The following is a 21,200-nucleotide window of genomic DNA, read 5'->3' as shown; positions in this document are numbered from 1 at the left end:
TTGAGATTTGAAAAATGCAATTGATGGCAATGTCACATTTCTTCACCACAAAGACACAACCATTACAGAGCTCAAAAACTGAACTTTTTTTCTTCTTTGGGTAATTTTTGTTTAAGTTAGCAATTTTATAATGTCATACAGCTGCATAGCACCTGGGGAATTTATTGCCTTTTCAGTATGTTGACAGTACCCAGGCAGGGGTGCGTTCAAACATTATTTCCCTATGTATGTTTGCTTGGAACTTGTCCAGCTACACTGCCGTTTAGACTACTGCCCAAACACATAGGAATTTATAGGAATAAAGGTTTAGTATGTCCTTATGGTTTTGAGCGTTCATTTACATAATACAAAATGTATCTTGTGCTTGAGTTGAGCTAAGCCAGTCTGCGTATAACTCTTATTTATAAATCTCTCTAACAAAGTACTGTAATTTATTATACATATAGTAGTGACAGTGCTGGATATTCTGGAAGGTACAGAGTAATGACCCAATAACCCCTAGAAATGTAAACCATCCTAGAAGGAAATAGAGGTAAACCCCCAATGTTCTGGTTTACTGGTGATCGGCTAAAAATACTAGTATTTGTGTTTTCATCTCTTGATGGGGGGGTGTTTCACAGGTGTTTAAGTACTACTTCTTTTTTTGGGGAGGGGAATATAAGTCATTTCAAAACATCTCCTTAAATCGTGTATTTTCAAGTAGTCTGGACAGCATTACCCAACTGTAGTACAAAGCCCTTCACTCTGTTAATCCCCTAGATAGCTTTTGGTATTTCCTATCGTTCTGCAAGACTGAGAAATATCTGGCTTTCCTGAATTTTGATAGCAAAATGTCAGTGCAGCATGTACATTTTAATGTCTCTGTGTTATGAACGGCCCCATTTGTGTTTTCCTTTTAAACGTCCACTTGATTTTGAAAGATTTCAGCCCCGACTGTTGTATACCTTGAATAGCAAATGGTTCCTCACTGTTAGTATTTAATGCTTACAGAGTCAAACAACTGTTTGCTAATCTGTCCAGAGTAGTTGTCAAAATAATGTTTTGAAAACACACAACAACAAGGTGTCAATTTGATTTAAGAGAAAACACTCTGGTGCATGGATAACATATGAATTTGTACGGGGAAGGGGTTACCCGTTTCAGAAACAGTACATATATACGATATGTAAACTATGTAAAATAAATGAGTTCTGATTTCTGTTTAGAATTTAGTAAGCAGATAGCTGGAAAATAGTACTTCAAAAGAACCATTGCAGTTACCTTACCAATGTATTTAACCAGCCTCCATTTAAACCCGATTTGGCTACAACATCTCGCATGATTTCCACTTCCCACTGTGATCAAAACAGAACCTCACTTGGCAATATAGAGCCTCTTATTCTTTTGTATGGGGATCACTGTTTTAACCTTTATATTTAACTATATATTTCTGATGAGACCCCTCATATGGCACATTTACATGTGAAAATAGTGTTTTATATGTAATAAGTTAGAACTTTTAGAAGTTATTTTATTAATTAGGAGAGACAAAAAAATGCCAAGATCTTTTGTCATATGCTTTGAAAAGGTAAAGACAACAAGAGGGACATACAAGAGTGACAGTTTGCCTGCATATAAGAGACTGCCCTAAAACTTTCCAGGAGTTTTTTTTATTTGTTTAAAGACTTTGAAGAGGGAATGTTTTCCTAGAGCAGTTTTATGTGATTCTTATGACGTGTTCTTCAGTGGTTTATTTTTCAACCACATATGGTGTAAATCATGCAGGTACATGTAGGCAATGATTTGTTTATGTGGTTCATTGGAAGATGAGGATGTTTATGGAACTAGTGCCAGTAACCACTGTCCTGGCTGCTTTATACCCGATTGGTGTAAAACATTGAATCTTTTAGACAAGAAGCTGCCATCCTTCATCTTAAGAGGAACAGAACCGAAGCCAGTAGGAGTGATAAATTGCGTGGTCTTGGCAGTGACTATAATTAAGCTGTGGGTTCAAAAAGTCAAGTTTGAACCCAGTGAAAATACACAGCTTCAGAACAAAAAATACACTGTTGGTGCTGCACGACTATTAAAACACACTTGGTTGTCTGGTAGTGCATTTTAGCTTAAACTTGCTAAGTCTTGATGTCCTTCAATGTCCTCATTAAACATTCAACTCTGATTACAGCTACGTATTATCTTGTCAGTTTCGATTAACCTGTGCCGTTGTGTGCTACACGGTAAACTGAAGACATGCTAAATTCTACACCCTTGGGCTACAAATAAGACGCACTGCTTTATCGTACCGAATTATTTTAGTTCTTTAGTGCTGGTCCACCTGCCGCTTTGTGCACAGGTATACTGGGAACATGTTCCTTCACAGGATTACCTCTACCTCATTACATCTTGAATAAGAAAATTATATTGAGAAATAAAACAAATTATATATTGTGGCAGAGCAAAGCTCTGCCCTTTTTAAATTGGCAGGGATGGGGTTAACTTCCCCTACCTGCCTGGGTTTTATGTTCAGGTGGCTGGGGTTGATTAGGTTAACGATCAATCAGTGCCCAGCCACCTGACATAAAAGGAGGTCTCTGCTTTTCATTTGGGAGGAGGGAGCTGAGGAAGCAGGTTGTTTTTTTTTGGTTGTTTGGAAAGTTTGAATCCAGTGAAGGCATTGCCCAGCCTGGAAATTGTTATTTTTGTAAGTTTTGCTTTTTTTCTTTCTTTGTGTTTAAATTGCTTTGTTTTGGCCCTTGTGTTCCCTCTTTCCACTCGCCAGCCTGCCACATGTGGTGTCAGAGTGGAAAGAGGCCCAGAGACAGACTGCAGTTCAAAAAAATAACTATTTTATTATAAATAAACACAAAAATGAAAGGACACAAGGGCCAAAACAAAGCAATTTAAACACAAAGAAAGAAAAAAAGCAAAACTTACAAAAATAACAATTTCCAGGCTGGGCAATGCCTTCACTGGATTCAAATTTTCCAAACAACCAAAAAAACCCAACCTGCTTCCTCAGCTCCCTCCTCCCAAATGAAAAGCAGAGACCTCCTTTTATGTCAGGTGGCTGGGCACTGATTGATCGTTAATTAACCTAATCAACCCCAGCCACCTGAACATAAAAAACCCAGGCAGGTAGGGGAAGTTAACCCCATCCCTGCCAATTTAAAAAGGGCAGAGCTTTGCTCTGCCACATATATATAGAACAATTTGTAGCTTTTATTTTTCACTTTGACATTATGGACTTTTTTTGTGTTGATCAGTGGCAAAAACTCCCAATTAAATCCATTTTGATTCTATGTTGTAACACAAAAAAATTTGGAAAAGTCCAAGGGGGTGAATTCTTTTGAGAGCCACTGTATGTGTGTGTGTGTGTGTGTGTGTGTATATATATATATATATATATATATATATATATATATATATATATATATATATATATATATATATATATAAATACATAATACATAATACACACAGTACCAGTCAAAAGTTTGAGTACACCTGCTTGAAACCAGGTTTTTCATGATTATCTATGTTTGTAACTGTATAAACTTGTTTATAAACACTTAATATTTCATTATATGATATGTGTACTTATATAAGCTGATAATCATAAGTGAACTGCATTCAGAAATTTAATTTTTAAATGAAAATGTAAATCTTGTCAATTTCAATGAAATGGTTAACCAAAGCAAGGGGATTTCATTTTGAAGCCCAAGTCAGTTAAAAGTCTGAAATGTGTATAATACGGTGTTAGAACACTGGCCTAAGTATAAAAGTGTTCTCTGAGTTAACTAGCATGTTACCTAATTAACCTTTCGTCACCAATTATTGTTAACAGGTGAGGGTTCATGGTTACTATAAATATAGGTAGCATAGACACAAGTTTGTCATTCCTGAATAGAAGGGAGCAGAAAATGGCAAAATACACTCAGTTAAGAAAAGAAAAAAGACAGTCTGTAATTGCTTTAAGAAATGAAGATCAATCTTTAAGACAAATCGCAAGAACTTTGCAAGCGTCTGTAACTGCTGTGGCCAAGACCATCAAACGATTTGAAGAAACTGGCACTCATGAGGAGCCAACAAGGTCAGGCAGGCCAAGGGTGACATCAGAATCAGAGAATAAGTTCATTTGAGTCACAAGTCTGCAAAACCGGCGATTAACTGCCCCTGAAATACAAGCTCAGCTAAATGCTACTAGAAGTACAGATGTTTCAACATCAACTGTTCAGAGGAGATTGCGTGAAGCTGGCCTAACTGGAAGAATTGCTGCAAAGAAACCATTGTTAAGAGTGCAGAATAAGATGAAGAGACTTGCCTGGGCCAAAAAACACAGAAACTGGACGTTTGAGGAGTGGAAGTCGGTCTTATGGACCGTGACTCAAAATTTGAAATATTTGGGTCCAACCGCAGAGTATTTGTAAGACGCAGAGAGGGTGAGCGCGTGAGTTCTGCATGTGTGGTTCCCACTGTCAAGCATGGAGGAGGCAGTGTCATGGTCTGGGGTTGCATTTCTGGTGACAGAGTTGGTGATCTTTACCAAGTCCATGGCAAGCTCAACCAGCATGGCTATCATAGCATACTTCAGAGGCACGCCATTCCATCAGGATTACAGCTAGTTGGGAAGTCCTTCATTCTTCAGCAAGATAACGACCCGAAACACACCTCAAAGTTGTGCAAGAACTATCTGGCGAAGAAGGAAACTGAAGGACAACTCAATCTAATGATCTGGCCTGCCCAGTCTCCAGACCTCAATCCCATAGAACTTGTATGGGACAAACTGGACAGAAGAGTCAAAGCAAAGCTACCCACAAGTGCCCTACATCTCTGGGAATTGCTGCAGAAGAGCTGGGAAGACATGTCGGGTGATTTCCTGCTGAAACTTGTTAACTGAATGCCTCGTGTTTGTGAGGCTGTTATTAAGACAAAGGGTGGCTATTTTGAGGAATCCAAGATTTAGAGACAATTTTCAGTTTTCTTGAACATTGCTTTGATACTCCTTATGTTTTGTTTTGTATATTGTAACATGTGTTTTCATTTTCAAGTATTTACAGAAACGTACACGACGTAAAACATTGTCAATTATGAAAAAAACCTAGTTTCCAGCAAGTGTACTCAAACTTTTGACTGGCAGTGTGTGTGTGTGTGTGTGTGTGTGTGTGTGTGTGTGTATGTGTATATGTATATATATATATATATATATATATATATATATATATATATATATATATATATATATATATATATATATATATATATATATATATATATATATATATATATATATATATATATATATATATATATATATATATGTATATATATATGTGTTTACACCCCCTTGAACTTTTTTCACATTTTGTCAGTGCCTCAGAGTTTCATGCATTTAAATGAGGATTTTTTTTCCCACTTATGTAGACATTATCAAACCAAGCTATTTCAGTTTTTATTTAATTAATTTTCTACAAATTTTTAGAATATTTTTTTTCACTTGGAAGTTGTGGGGTAGGTTGTGTAGATAAATGTGAAAAAATACATTCTTTTTGTACAGTATCCTCTAGCTTTTAATTTTGTAAAGATATTCTGTACTTATGATTATAGTAATAGCAATATGATGGCATAGCCGTTACATGAGCAAATACAGCTGGCAATATCTCATACAGTACATGTCTTCTCTGCACCTGTAAGCTGTAATTCTCACCCACCTGACCTTGGATATGCTGTTAAATATTCTCCATTCTGACAAACTTTTTTGTTTGGGTTTGTCTGATATAAAAGCAAGGGTTTGTATAAAGAAGCAAGTGTTGTTTATCATTGTTTGACAGCAGTCTTCCTGAGCATTCGCATATCATCATCTTAACTGTACTGTAAATGATGCTGATCTTTTCTGTATTGTACTAATTGTATAGCAGTCAGTCTTCTTTAGGACAGGACTGAGCTCCATTTGCACTGCAGTGCATGGGGATGTTCTCTGTATAGCAGCTGCCCCATGCCTCACTTGCTATTTGGATTGAGGAATTTGATCCAGTGATTCGTCTTTTACAAGCACAAAATGCATGAAAAAATGAAAGATCATTTAGGGCAGTCCCTTTGGTAGTTAGTATACAGGGACCTTACTGCTCATTAAGGGTGTGTAGAACCTTTTTTTTTGTCTTTTTTTTAATTGGTAGACGAATGCATTTTAAAATGAAAAGTAAAACTTTTTTTTTAATCAGATACAACAATGCACATGTAAAAGTTTAGTTTTTTTGTTCTTTACTTGTTATATATGGGAAAAGTATTTTCAGTGTTTGCTTTTTATACCGACAGCACTGAAGTGTGGAGTAATTTCTTGTTTTTGTTTTGTTGAAAGGTTCACAATATCCTGGCTGAGATGGTAATGGGAGGAATGGTGCTAGAGACGAATATGAATGAAATTGTCACTCAGGTTGATGCTGAGAACAAAATGGAGAAGTCTGAGGTAAGAGCCCGTGTAGCAGACACTGTAGCTACTCTGGCATGCCTGTGGAACCCTGCATGTCCCCACTTCCCTGGGATGCCCTTATGCAAGGCACCAGGCCTGCTCCTGCTTCTTCTGCTATTGTTTCAGTGTGATTTCTGCACAGTGTGGTTTTGTAAAACATTAGCATTTCTGCCTCTTCTGCAATTTTAAGTTAGATGATTCCTTTTTATGTACACTTTTTACCACAGCAGTCAAGCATCAGCTATCAGTGTCGGGATTTACCAAGCATCGGTACATAATCTAGGTTTGTTCTCCAAACCTGAAGCGCATGTAATGAATGCTGTTCAGTCTGCCTACATATATCCATATATCAGAGGTAAAAAGGCAGCATCACACATTCTCTGCAAGTACACAGATGGCCAATAGAAGTTTGATCTCTTATCTGTGGACATAAGGCAACTCCTCCCTCTCTTAGAACAAAAGAAAAAGGTTTTGTAAGATTTGATGGTGCTTAAGTCAAGGATGTTAATAAATAAAATAAAAGATATACATTCTAACCTGAATGATTCACTTGCTGTTTTAAAGCACTGGGATAAGCAAATATTTCTCTTGTGTGTCGACCTGATTTGCCTACATAAATGTCAATACACCACTTGGTCCTTAAAGGGTACTGAAGTACTGAAGGACCTTTTTATTTTATTTTGTTACATGTTCCCATGTGTTGCTACAACTGTTTACATAAGGTGTGTAAATTTATTTTTTTTTCTACATTTTTTAAGATGGCTTCCCATGTACCTGCATGGACCGCTCAGAACAACATTTTCCCATCATCCTCCTGCTCACTGGTAAATCTATCTGTTACATATGTGAGCAGGAGGATGATGGGAAATGTAGTTCTGAGAGGTCCATGCGGGTTCATGGGAAGCCATCTTGAGACTGGTAATGCAATTTAAAAGTTTAAAAAAGTGGTAAAAATGTAAAAAAAATAAAAAAAAAATAAAACAATGCACACACCTTATGTAAACAGTTGTAGCAACACATAGGAACATGTAACTCAATAAAATAAAAAGGTCCTTCTGTACCCTTTAGCAAATGTGTGTGTGTGTGTGTATGTGTATATATATTATATATATATATATATAAATATATATATATATATATATATATTATATATATATATAAATATTAGTTCAAAATAATCTTAGTTAGTGCAGTTCTATACAGTATGGATTTTCCCTTGGCCTCACTGAAGATTTTGCAAGTTTGTAACCTCTCGAGTAACAGAACCATGAGGGTAAGGCCTAACAAGTACAACATCCTGAAATGTAGTTGTCCAAGTTCACCAGGCACAAAAAAAGGAAGGAAGGAAATGGAGCAGGGTTGCTTATTTATATGTTTACATGTAACAACTTAGCAAGACAGAGAGAGGGACTCCTCTTGTTTAGATTGGATGTGCTGTAAACTAGCTTTTGAGCAGTCTGGACAATTATAGTTCAAGTGAAGGAGAGACACTTGAAAGAGAAAGGGCCTCAGCAACTGGCAGCACAGCATGGCAGTGACAGGGAAGCAGCCCATACTTTTAGCTGCTTTTAGAGCCACAGACGTGCTCACTAATTTGTTTTAGGTATTGAATTCACATATATCATTCTAGTAAACATTTGCTCGTTACTCTACTAAATGGAACTATTACGAACATTGCCAGCTTGAAGTTCCAGTGTCTGCATTCCAACAGAATAGGGAACCTCCCTGTAGCCAATGGGTTTGTGACTTGGATGACAAGGACAGGATCCCCATGATGGCATGTCCAGCCTTGATCTTTAACAACTCTTTTGGGAGTCCACTGTCTGAAGCAGTCACTTACCATTGTAAACAAATTTATATTAGTACACTTTGTAAAATAGAAATTACTTGGATCTGTTCATATACTCCAAGAGAAATAATAGATTCACATTTACAAAAACATGAGTACGATTTTCTACTTAGTTAATGTATGCTGGGTCACAGTGATACTTTTCCAATCACTGTATTGCTACAGAAGGCTTGATGATCCTGTGGGGTGACTTAGGTTTCCTCCTGGAACTCACAACCCACAAGCAAGAAAGCTTGTCAATGACAATGAAGCTGACACCCTGGGATCCTTCAAGAAGCTGCTTGATGAGATTTTGGGATCAATAAGCTACTAACAACCAAACGAGCAAGATGGGCCGAATGGCCTCCTCTCGTTTGTAAACTTTCTTATGTTCACAGAGAATTGTGAGATACCAGTGGCTACAGACTTTCCAACTAGGTTCTTAAGACATGCTGTCTTCCACAGCAGATATATATATAATTACTTTAGCAGAGTTTATAGACATTATTTTATGAGCAAAAAAAAAAAAAAAGATCTTAACTTTTTAAGAAAGCAAACACATTAGTGGTACAAGTACCAAAAATAAAGATGATGGTTGTGCCCATTTTTAAACAATATTTTAGCAAAAACAGCTATAATGCATGGTCCATCTGTACTGCAAGACTGTCTGGTACACTAGATTTCACTTGGTGTTGACAGTGTGCAGGGGGAAAAGCAAAAAAAATGCCAACTTTCCTGTTTCTCAGCCTCTGTCATTCCTAGGTAAAGATCTATTTTAGTGATCTATGGCATTATCGAAACTATACAGATTAGGATTTGTGTTAGCTGTGCTACTAAATTACAGTAATACAGTATGTGTAAGAGTAAGTACTGTAGCTTCAAATACAATTTTTTTTGTTACTGTTCAAGTGCCTTTTAATGATGTTTGCAATTATTCTTAGTGGTACTTATTGCGATTTACTCAAATATTGTGCAGGTATGTGCTGAGGAGTCCAGGAGCTGCTGTTCAGTTGTAGTTACCTGTCTTAGACATATATAATGTAGGATAGATCAGACAGTGTCTTTATATTAGTAAGCACCAGCACCGTCTAGTGTACAGCAGTATATTGCCAGCAAAACTGTTGACAAATGGCAGAGCACTAGATGGCACTGGCTGGTACTTGTGTAAAGACATTTTAGCTGATATTGTAGCCTAGGTTACACACATCTGAGGCAAACAACTAGAACTAAAGAGCAATTCTGGCGAGTGCAACTAGAACCACTCATACCATAAAAAGTTAAGGGTACAATACATTTAGGAAACGAACATTTAATTTAAGTTAAATGTATTTGTGTATTTTAGATGACGTCCTGCTAATCTCCATCATAGTACTCAAAAAGAGCATATCTGACCATGCACTTGAGAAAAAAACAGTAGCTACAGTATGTATACAGTCGCAAACTAAAAGTATTTGGGCAGTTTAAAAAAAAAAAAAAAAAAAAAGAAACCACAAAGAAAGTGATTTTTATAATGTCTGGTTCTATTAAAAGATATAAATTAGAGATTTATATATTTTTAATAAAACGACATTGTTACATTACATGCATACAATGAAAAATAGCATGCAAAAAACAAATTTCATACTTTGACAAAAGTATTTGGGCGATCAACATATTTCATATGAAACCCATTCATTGCTAATTATTGACAATTGTCATGCTTGAAAACCAACACCTGATAATTATAGAATAAATAAATACATAATCATCAAGTGCTGAAAAATAAATTGGACAATTGTTAAAATTAAAGACTACAGACACAATCTCAAAATGGCAGTGATACAGCTAAATGAAAAAGGAGAAACTACCTGAAAGATAGCAGAAAGACTCAGTGTACTGAAAAGCACTGTGTGGGCTCTTATTGACAAACACAGGAGAAGAGGAACTACTGCAACTAGCTCCAGGTGTGGAAGACCAAGAACAATTTCTGCTAAATCTGGAAGAAGAATCATTTGAGCAGCCTGGCAAAATCCTCAGATTACTGCAAAAGATTTGACATAAGAATTGAGAGAAGGTGGTCAAGAAATTCATGAGCGAACAATTCAAGGATACCTTAACAAGATAAATCTCCGTGGGTGAAAACCAAGATGCAAACCTTTGCTAAAAACAAAACACAAAAGAAAGCGATTGGAGTTTTACATTGACGATTTCTACAACCACATTGTACAGTCAGCCGAATTCAAAATATAATTTTTTTTTCACCAAGAAAGCAACAGTTTGTTTTGGAGGAAGAGAGGAGAAGAATTTAAAGAACAGTAAATCATGCCCAGTGTTAAACATGGAGGAGGTTGTGTGATGGTATTGGCTTGTTTTTCTTCCTCAGACACTGGCAACCTTTGTATCATAGAAGGATCAATGAATGCTGGAAAATTGCAAGAAATTTTGCACTCTCATTTGTTACCCACTGCTAGAAGGCTTATTGCATGGCAGTTTATATTCCAGCAGGATATTGACCCTAAGCATTCTGCGAAGTCTACAAAAGAATTTCTGAAAAAAAAGGAAGATTGCTGATATGGATTGGTCATTTCAGTCCCCAGACTTGAATCTCATGGAAATGTTGTGGATTGACTTGAAGGCTGCTGTTGCAAAAATGAAACCAAAGTCAATTTAAAGAACTCAAAGCTGTATGTGTTGAAGAGTGAGCAAAAATATCTCTAGAAAAATGCCAGGAACTATTTTCAAAATACAAAAAAACACACTGCAAGCTGTAAAGAAAGCAAAGGGTGGACACACAAAATAATTTTGTCAGTATGAAATTAGTTTTTGCATGTTATTTTTCATTGTATACATGTCATGTAATCATTTGTTGTTTTATTATAAAGCTGAATCTCTAATTTTATATCCTTTCAGTAGAACAATTTAGAAATCGCTTTGTTTTTGTTTTTTAACTGCCCAAATACTTTTGTCTGCGACTGTAAATGTGAATTACACTAGAATGTAGCTTTAAGTAAACTTATTGATATCTAACTACCGGCATCTTCTCAAATTGCAAGAATAGAGGCAGAAATCACATTGGCTAACACATGTTCCAACCTGTGCAAATATGTCATCATACTAGCATGGCTTGTAACTTTATATACCACTCTGACTGATTCATTTGACAACCAGTTAACTTTGGTAGGGTAGGTAGGGGGTGCCATTTTAGAACCGCAGCAACACATTCTTGTTTTTATTTTTAATTTTAAATATGGTTCAGTATCCGCAGGCCTAGGCTGTTTTACAACACTTCTAGGCATGTAGACAGTGGTCAACCACACTCAAGTCCTCTAGTAAATATTATAAATTCAACACTAAAAACAAAAACGCTACATCCCAAACCATTGAATCATTCATGCCAGATGTATACTTTGTCTTTGACTGTTCCTAAAGCATCAGATCTGTTCTCCTCTCTCCTCTTTGGACCTTCCATAGACTTGACTTCCTTCAGGATTGGTGCTTTCAAATAAAGATAGTACTAGTATATTGAGTCTTGCTATAGCTAATGGCTTCTATCAAGGTACTGTTCAATGCAATATAACTTGTATTATGGGGCTGTGTAACTAAAGGCAAGAATTAAATATAATGCAGTTACATCAAAAACTATCTGTGCAATTAAGATTTGTAACACTAATTGTACCTTGCTGTCTAATTGAACAGCTTGTGAAAACAATTATTTTGGATTTGTGAAGGTTATTTGCTCCAATGTAATAATTGCTGTGTGCATGTATTATTATATTCTTCCAGCTTTATTTGAGTTAATTACAGTACCAAGCAATAAAATAAAATGACCATTTAGGAGACAATATTCAATGTATACAGTTGTACTCAAAAGTTTACATTCCCCAATGGAAGTTTTATAATTTCTAGAATTTTCTCAAACAAATAATTCTAGGAAAAATCTTCTGTAGCAAAAGTTTTGGTTTTGTGGATGAGGGAAAAAAGTTACAAGAAAAAGAGGTCTACAATTATTTATTTCAGCATTTTTTTTTGCAAAACTCCAAAAATGCTAATTCAAAAGTATTCATACCCTGACGAGGAAAGTTAAATTAATAGCTAGTTGAGGCACCTTTTAACAATAATAACTTATTTTAAATGAATAGTGTATTTGTTATTGAGCTTTTGGCATGATTCTTTAGTGATTTTTGACCATTGTTCAACGCAGCATTATTCCAGTTCATTCAAATTCCGAGGACTTCTATAGTGCACAGCCTTGAACAAAAACCAAATATTCTCAATCAGATTTAGATTGCGACTTTGACTAGGCCATTCCAGAACCTTGATTTTATTCTTCTTTAACCATTCTGAAGTAGAGTTTGATTTGTGCTTTGGATCGTTTTTGTGTTGGAACATCCAGTTGTGCGTTAAACCAAGTTTTGTAGTGGAGGGTTTCAGATGTTTGGCTAATATCTTTTGGTATGCTAAATAATCAATTTTACTATGTAGTGGAACTAAATTTCCATCTGCCATTAGAGGAAAAACAGCCCCATAGAAGGATATTACCATCTCCATGCTCGACAGGAGGTATGGTGTTCTTTTCTTTGTGCTCCTCGCCAAACTATTTTTTTCAAACGTAACAACTATAAGTGTGACCAAGTAGCTCTGTGTTTTGTTTTGGTTTGGTTTTTTTGTTATTGGTTTTTTGTTTCATCACTCCACAAAATCTTTGACCAGAACTCAGATGTGTTTTGCAAACCTTTAAGCGGTTGTCCTTTTGACGTTTTCCTAAGAGTGGCTTTTTCCTTGGCCTGTGAAAATTGAGTCCTTCACCGTGCAGTACTCGACCTGTGATTGAAATGGAAACTCCACTCCCACCTGCAGCCAATTCACTTTGAATAAATTTACAGTATAATCGTAAATCTCGAAAAACTACTCACTTCTAAATCTTTTGTAGTCATTTTTGTATTACTTTAGTATAAATACATGTTAACTTGGATTCATATGTTGTTTTTTTCTGACTTTATGTGAACGAAAAGACACACATTTGCCCGTTTTCCCATTGGAAATACTGATATTTTGAAATATCACTGTCCAGGTCACAAAAGCAAAGTTTGTGGGGAATAATAACCATTTTCTATACTTTTGAGGCATAAGCAATTGGGAAATAACATTTACTACCCAGGAACAAAAATTGTGTTACATAGTGATATCTTTGGCAGTCAATCTCAGATTGTTATTAATCTTCCTCACAATTCGTCTACTTGCTCTTGGTGAAAGAGCCTTCTTTCTTCCAGACCGAGGGAGGGTTGTAACAGTACCATGAGTCTTGTACTTCTTGCTAATAGAAGCAATAGTTGAAATTGGGATACTCAAATGCTTGGAAATGTTCTTGTATACTTCTCCAGCTCTATGACAATAAATAATTTTCTGCCTAAGGTCTTCAGATAGCTCTTTACTTTTCCCCCCATATTGACTTATTGGTAATGACAGCAATCATCCTATGCCTAACCCTTTTATACTCTCTAAGAATGTTCACCTACAATCGCATTTTCTACACTTTTCTAGAATTAGTCTCTGCTTTATCATATTGACATTTCAAGCACCTTGTAGACAATACAATTATAGCTTCAAAGGGTATGAATACTTCTTCTGAATTAGCATTTCTGGAGTTTTGCAAAAAAATGCTGAAATAAATAAATTGTAGACATCTATTTTTTCCTCATTCACAAAAGCAAAAGTTTTGCTACAAAAGAGTTCTTTGTCTTCGAGAAATTTATAAATTTTCATTGGGGTATGTAAACTTTTGACTACAACCGTATACTTAATTATAACAGCCAACTATGAGGTATTAACCTTTTCTTTTAGCCCCATGTGAGCATAGACATTGCCCAGTACTTGATGCTTGCTTTTCATGAGTATTTGTGCTAGTAGTTGTTCTCTATTTCAATTTAAATGTTTTGTGCCAAGACAGTAAAATAAAAAGTCAAAGTGACACATGCACAGTTTTGTCAGTAGGTCTATGGTTGGTCACATTCCTCCTCCTATTACTGTGGTAGGATGTATTGTATTTTTAATCTTTGTGCTTTAAGAATCATTCCTAATTTCCTGACTTTTCATTCCTGACTTTTCTAGTTCTTTCCATTCTTCTCTCTTACAGACCTTTATCTTTCAGTCTCCCAGGCAGGACAGGTAGATACAGGTACTGCTGACTTTCCAACAAAAGCAAAAGCCAAAAATCTGTCCACGTAGTTGCTATACGGTAGTCTAACAAATAGAAAGCAAAATGACAAAAATGACCCAAAAATGACATTCTGAAATAGATTTTCTTCACCATGCTACCCTTTTTGCACTTTTTGTATTTGTTGCCTTAGCTTACCCTGTATTTGCTTCTCTTACAACTTTTTTTTTTTTTTTTTTTTTAAAGGTGAGCTGCATCTGCCTTTGTCTTCCTTGTTTCTGGCATTGCAGAGAAAGCAAACCTACAGCTGGAATGTGGCTGGTTTTTAAATTGGTTATTTGCCAGTTAGTCCATGTGGCACGAGTAGAGTGCTTACTGCTGTACAGGTTAATAGATGCCAACATATCCAGCATTAATTACTTAACATAAAACCACTTGCCTACCATGTAGACCCACAGATTTCAATAGAGGGGTGCAGAAACTTCAGATTAGACTTGTAATGTAAAAATGCTTTTCAATATTTGCCATTGGGCAAATATCCTGTTTAAAGAAACTGCAATTACTTTGTTGACTACCCGACGTCAAGTAAAATTTGCTGTATTAAAATATGACTCCCTTTTTTTAAAGGATCAAAAAGTGAAAGAAGATAACAGACCTACATTTAAACCTAGTATAGTACATTACATATTTAAAGATGCAGGAATATTGTATATATATATATATATATATATATATATATATATATATATATATATATATATATATATATATATATATATATATATATATATATATAAATGCATGCAATTCATGTATTGAAAGGTAACAGTCAGTCTGATTGGATAGCATGTTTTTTTGTTTTGTTTTGTTCGGTCAATCTAGTGAAAGAGAGATGCCTAGGAAACCAATCTCAAATCTAAGGAACCACCTGGAAAATAAAAATCTCTTAATAGTATTATTCAAATTTAACATACCTAAAGACTTCATTTTGTTTTCTTTTAGTGCTGGTGTTCACAAAATTACACTCATTAACAGAGAAATTCAATCTGTGTACTGTGTCTTTGTACTCAACCCTGCCATAGTTTTTAGCCAACTTTGCTCAAAGTTTGTTTTCATTCCTAGGGAGGGTGGGTCAAAGTGAACATTGATGTGTGTTTATACAACATAATGCAAGTTGTTTGTGTAGTAACTGTAACCCAGAAACATTTGAGTTTAAAGGTAATTAAGGAGTGTTTTGACTCATTTCAGTAATAACTGGTTATTTGGGTGCTCTTGGGTATGTGGCTGAAGCACAAATCACCAAGTCAGACAATTCCGTTAGATGGGAAAGTGTGTCAGAGGTAAAAAGAAAAAGGAATACAAAGTATTTCCAATATCATCCAACACCATTTGAGTCATGTTGCCAGGAGTAATAACTACTGACCTAAAACATACTTGACTTTATCCCAGTACTTACTACACAGACTGTCATTGTCAGTACTCTGCTGACATTAGATGCCTTTTGTCATGCTTTTGCAAATTGTAATGAAGATTTGCTATCCTCTATTGAATTGCTTCTGTTCCTAAAAACCTCATCTTTCGATACTGAGTTTTAGAAAAATAAATGTTTTTAAATGTCACTTGGTCCAGTTCCTTATAAACACACCACGCGTATTAAATATAATTGTAACTGCAGCAACTTCAGAGTAGTTTCTAGTGAAAAAAAGGTTATCTAACTATTTTATTTTCTAGCCACCCACTGTGGGTTTTTTTTAAGTGGGTACTGGTATTGAAGCCAGGCATATGCTTTCATGGTAATGAAGTCTCTTGAATCACAAGATGGAACTAAGGTCAAGGCTCTCCTAAAGCAGAACAATAGATATTCCCACCTTGTGACTTCCTGCCCTTGCACATTTACCTCGTATATTATTCCCAATTGCATGCCGCAGTTTTAGTTTGAACTGCAGCTGTGTGCTACAGTAGTACGCTGCTGTAAGTTGTTCAAACGGCATCAAACAAACACATGGTGTTGCCTTTTTTCCCCAGAGGTTAGGAAGACAAGGCCGCAAACCCGGAGGTCTTTATCACAAGTCTCACTTTATCCCATCTAGTTATTTATAACAGATAGTGTAAACCTTTGTTAGCCAAACAGCCCCCTGGTAGCCTGTGATGTAGTGTGCTACTCTGTTCTAAAACACCTTCAACCCTCTGCAATACAATACAGTACAGTACATTACATATTTAAAGATGCAGGAATATTGTAGCTTATCATTTCTGGAGGGCTCTTGAGTTGTAGTGAGATTAGAGGTACACTATGGGCTGCTATGTGTTGCTTCTCAGTATTCCTCTTTAACACACAATGCTTTGTCTTTGTGCTTCTATCTTATTTTGATTACACCCAGTGCCTTTGCATGTATACCAGCTTGGTAGACATTGGAACAAAATAGCCAAAGGGTTCAATTCAATAAAATATACAAAGTCTGAGTTATTTATTTTAGTTACTACTAATTATTAATACTAATTATTCAGTTTATAAGACATTATCCATTAGTAGCCACTATGCTTATATCTGAAGAGTCTTCTCTCAGCCAAAGAACAAATGATTCTTTGGTTGAAATACCAGTGGGGAAATGGAAATCTCAAAAATCTCAAAAAGATGTCAAAAAAAAAAAAAAAAAAAAAAGCTGTTAATCAAAATTTGTGACGTGCACATTTATCATTTATTGAATTGAAATCATAGCACGAGATAGGACCGTACAACTGTAATTGTATTTTTGCTGGCTTATTTTCAACATATTTGTGTTACAAAATACATGTTTAAGTTTTTTAACTCTTTCAGTTAACCCTTTGAGATTCTTTGCATGGCACTGTTTCCCTTGCCAGTTACCAGTAAATGTCCCATGACTGTGCAGCATGAGTCATAATGTACAGCTGTGGACAAAAGTTTAGCATCACCTAGAATTGTAGGATTGAGACATCATCATCAAAAAAAAAAATCATCTATAAACATAGTTTCAATCTTCTATTTAATGTCATGTATTTAAAGAAACTATAAAATGAAATCTCAGTAGTCTACTGGAAGCCATAACAGTATAGTATTTCATGTTAGATTTTGAAATATCACATTTTTCAGTTTATCAAAACCAAAAAGTGATATGCAATTCAACAATGTTAACGTAACATTATTCAGCAGGTTTCATTCTTCTATATGAAGCAAAATCAGTTAATTCTATAGGGCGATGCAACACGTTTGGCTGCAGTCTGTAGTGGTTGTATGCTTGCTGTGAATTTGATGGAACTGATTAAATGGAATGCATGACTGTACAAATATATTTTGGAAACCCTATTACTAATGATAGATTTAGAATTTTGTAGTTACATAAACCAGTTGAATAAAATCGCACTCTTTATTGACTTGTGTAACTTCCAAAACTCTCAGCAGTATGAATGTGCTTTTGCACAGTGTACCACGTGTCCATCTGTGCCACAGTGCAGTCTGTAAAGCTTGATTTTATCCTGTTCCATCTGAAGTATGCAATCCAGTCCACTTTTGAATGTTACAAAGGTTAAAAATTGCATTTAAGATTCATGCTTCCCACTTCCATTATATCAACAAGTACAGCATTTTTACATCTCTATTTATATGGAATGCTTTTTGCGTCTCTTCCTCCATCAAAGCGATTTGGAGAGTTTAGCCAGACCACAATAAGTGTCCCGGACCGATTTCAAACCCCTTTCATCCCCATTTCATATTTATTTTTTCTTTCCTTTCACTACGATTTCAAGATTAACTTTCGCCATATAACTCAATTGAATAAATATGAGTTACGTACAAGCAAAATACTGAAAAAAAACAACATGTTGACTATTGTCAACTGTCCAATTAAGTTACGATAACAATTGCACAAATCAGTTACCGTCTACTCCACAGACATTCCATGAAAAACATACAAGTGTATGAATCAACGTTTCTCACACATTGTATTCTTAGAACCTAACTAGTAAAAGGTTTTAACTGCCCAGCTCGGTTAGTTCGGACACATCCTTTGCATTACGTGAAGATTGAAACCAAACAGTCATGTATATAATATATTTTTCCTCAAAAATGGAAGAAATGTAATCTCTTTGGGGTCTGTGGGACTTGAACAGCTGCCTACCATAAAACATCTAACGTACTTTGTTTCTTACAGTCTCATTTTTTTAATAGGGTCATGTGTTTAACACATTTTTTTGTAAATGTTCTGTTAGGAACAATTTTACAAATTGCATAGCTTTAGACTACAATCTGTGCATAGTGGTAGCATGGGAGTGCAGTGGAAACTATTTGAGATGTAACTGGCCCCACGGCAAATTAAAATGACACTGATAAATCTGTGTGTAATGTGACAGCAGAGAGACCTCCATTTTGCTTCCTCGTCGCTCGGATTCTTTTTCTAAGGTGGAATCTTTATGGTTGTTAAAGCTTTAACTAAAGTTGGGCTAATAATTATGGATAATAAATATGTTACTGGATATGTCCACGTGTTTTTAGTTACACAATAGATTCTTTAAAATATTTTCTATACAATATAAAGTCACAGATCATACCAAAATATCAGGATTTTTAAGGTTAGCCTTAAGAGTCTTGAAGATAACTGACAACTATCACCATTTGCTGGTTTGGAGCCTAAGCTTGTTTTGTTCAGTCTAACATACTGTAAATGGTTAACTTGTGTTTACGAATGTACCCTTTATGAATCAGTATGGTTAGCATACGATATACCATAGTCTATGTACAGAGGGTAAAAGTGAAGGTAAAAAAAAATGTCTGGTTCACCCACGTCTCCTTTTTCATTTATGCAGTTAAGAACAGATGTTTTGCAGAAATATTTGGAAAAATCAACAAAAAAACCCACACACAAATAGGTCACTATTGCATAAAGGAAAGTAACTGACCACCCTGATCTAGCTACAGGAGCAGTAATCAGAACTATAAAGGTTCCACCTTAATTAGTAGGAAATAAGTGTAGTCTTGATGGCTACAGTGTTTACTGTTAAAATGTGAAATCTTTTGACTTGGCTTTTTCTGGGTATAAGACAAGGCACCTAAAATGTGCATGTGCATCTTTTCAAGTAGTGTTTTGTAGACATACTTATGTATGTTTGTATGTGTTTTGTTTTATGCTTTACACAGTGTAGGTTTGCTTGTGTATGTGAATGTATTATAGTGTTTTGCATTTGTATACCTTGGATGGTATTTGATCTAATTGTACCCTCCTATTGTGTGCAGGCTGGTCTAGCAGGGGCTCCAGCCCGGGCTGTGTCTGCTGTAAAGAATATGAACCTCCCAGAAATGCCTCGAAATATAAACATTGGAGATATCAGCATAAAAGTGCCAAACCTACCCTCCTTTAAATAATGTGGCTGCTTCCAGTACACATGAGCTAACACATGTTTACGATGCAACTGTTTACCAAATCAAAGAAAGGTTTAACTTTTATTATCCAGAAAATAAATGAAGGTACTGAGTGATTTTTTTTTTTCTTTTTCTTTTGCACATGATCTTATTGAAAATGAATGTTATTTTGTCTTGCTTAATGATTTCATTAAGGAACTGGAAAGTGATTGTGTGCTTTCTTAATTGCATTCCTCTGCCCCTCAAAAAGGCATGTTGCTGTGTCTTGGCTGCTACAGTATTTTAAAAGAAATCATATAGTATTTAAAACATTTCCAGGACTTTGTAAAACCAGTTCTACAAATTATTCACATATACATTGTTTGGTTTCTAAACCTTCAAAGCATTATTTTTATTTCCTTTTTTCCTGCTTTGCTTGTTATTTTAACAGTTGTGTTTTGTTTTTGTTTTTTTGTTTTTTTTTTCTGTTGCAACGTAATAAAGTATTAAAACAACTTAATTTTTGTCCTGGAGTGCTGTTCCATTCCAGGATTAATAGGTCAGGGGTTTAACTGGTTCAATGTAATAAGTAAGGACTTGCTTTGAACAAAGCACAGGAAGTGCTGCCTACCACACACTAGAAATATGTGTCAAACTGTACAGTATAATTATTTATGCAACAAATTGAGAGTTCTAGCATCAAATAACTTTTTCATCGCAGGCATTGTTGGCAAACCCTGTAGACCCCCACTCTCCTGGAATAATCTGTACATTAGGAATGTATAGCTCACCTTCACACCGTGAGCACCTGCTCTGCCTTTATTATAAACGCTTTCCTGTTAAAAATATACTGACAGTACACTTGCGTCTTCTACAAGTCCGCATTTCTTTATTGGTCTGCATGCGTACCAATTTTGTGAATCCTTGAGAGGGTTGGAAAGCCATATTCTCTGCAGAAGACATGTAGACATAGTAAATATTCATCGCAGTAACTACAGCCTGTCGCCTGCACTTTCTTTGTGACCTGATGCTGATGGAGACAAACAAGGCGATCCAGCGAATTATAAAATACACCCCATGTTTAAACAAGCATGTTTTAAATTGTAAAATTTGATTGTAAAATCAAGGTCATTTTTAAATGTTTTTATTAACAGAACGTTAAGATTTTTTCTTTAAGTTGTACACAGACCCTTTTTAAGTTTAAACTTCTTTTTTTATTAAACTTACATGACATAAACAATTAGTTTGTTTTTATTAGCACTATATTTGCTTACTTTTTTTTTCCATGGCAACGTAAAATGAAGCCAAAAATGTCAACTTTGTGCTTTTTAAATAAACATTTACGATATTAAGCTCTTAGTATTGCAAATAAGCCCAAACTAGTGGATGATTAGCTAGATAAGTTCAAGAACTCTTGCCTTGTGTGTGCCCGCACTAAAAG

The 21,200-nt window shown here is 35.4% G+C and overlaps 1 protein-coding gene across 4 annotated transcripts in view; it reads left to right on the top strand.

The window, feature by feature from the left end:
- LOC121302742 (AP-3 complex subunit sigma-1) overlaps window positions 1-19,997 on the top strand; it is a 38,285-nt gene extending 18,288 nt beyond the window's left edge. For 2 of the 4 annotated variants that reach the window (XM_041232910.1, XM_041232901.1), the window contains 3 exons: window positions 6,335-6,442; window positions 14,386-14,427; window positions 19,655-19,740. In XM_041232910.1, the coding sequence (XP_041088844.1) occupies window positions 6,335-6,442; window positions 14,386-14,421 (144 nt within the window). In that variant the 3' untranslated portion in view covers window positions 14,422-14,427; window positions 19,655-19,740. Of the gene's footprint in view, window positions 1-6,334; window positions 6,443-14,385; window positions 14,428-19,654 lie in introns of all 4 variants that reach the window. The other 2 variants (XM_041232891.1, XM_041232880.1) reach the window with 1 other exon arrangement.
- The last annotated feature ends 1,203 nt before the right edge of the window (window positions 19,998-21,200 follow it).

Source organism: Polyodon spathula, chromosome 2, assembly GCF_017654505.1.
Source record: "Polyodon spathula isolate WHYD16114869_AA chromosome 2, ASM1765450v1, whole genome shotgun sequence".
Lineage (NCBI taxonomy): Eukaryota > Metazoa > Chordata > Actinopteri > Acipenseriformes > Polyodontidae > Polyodon > Polyodon spathula.
The sequence above is the reverse complement of the archived record's forward strand: the minus strand, read 5'-3'. Positions and strand labels throughout refer to the sequence as shown.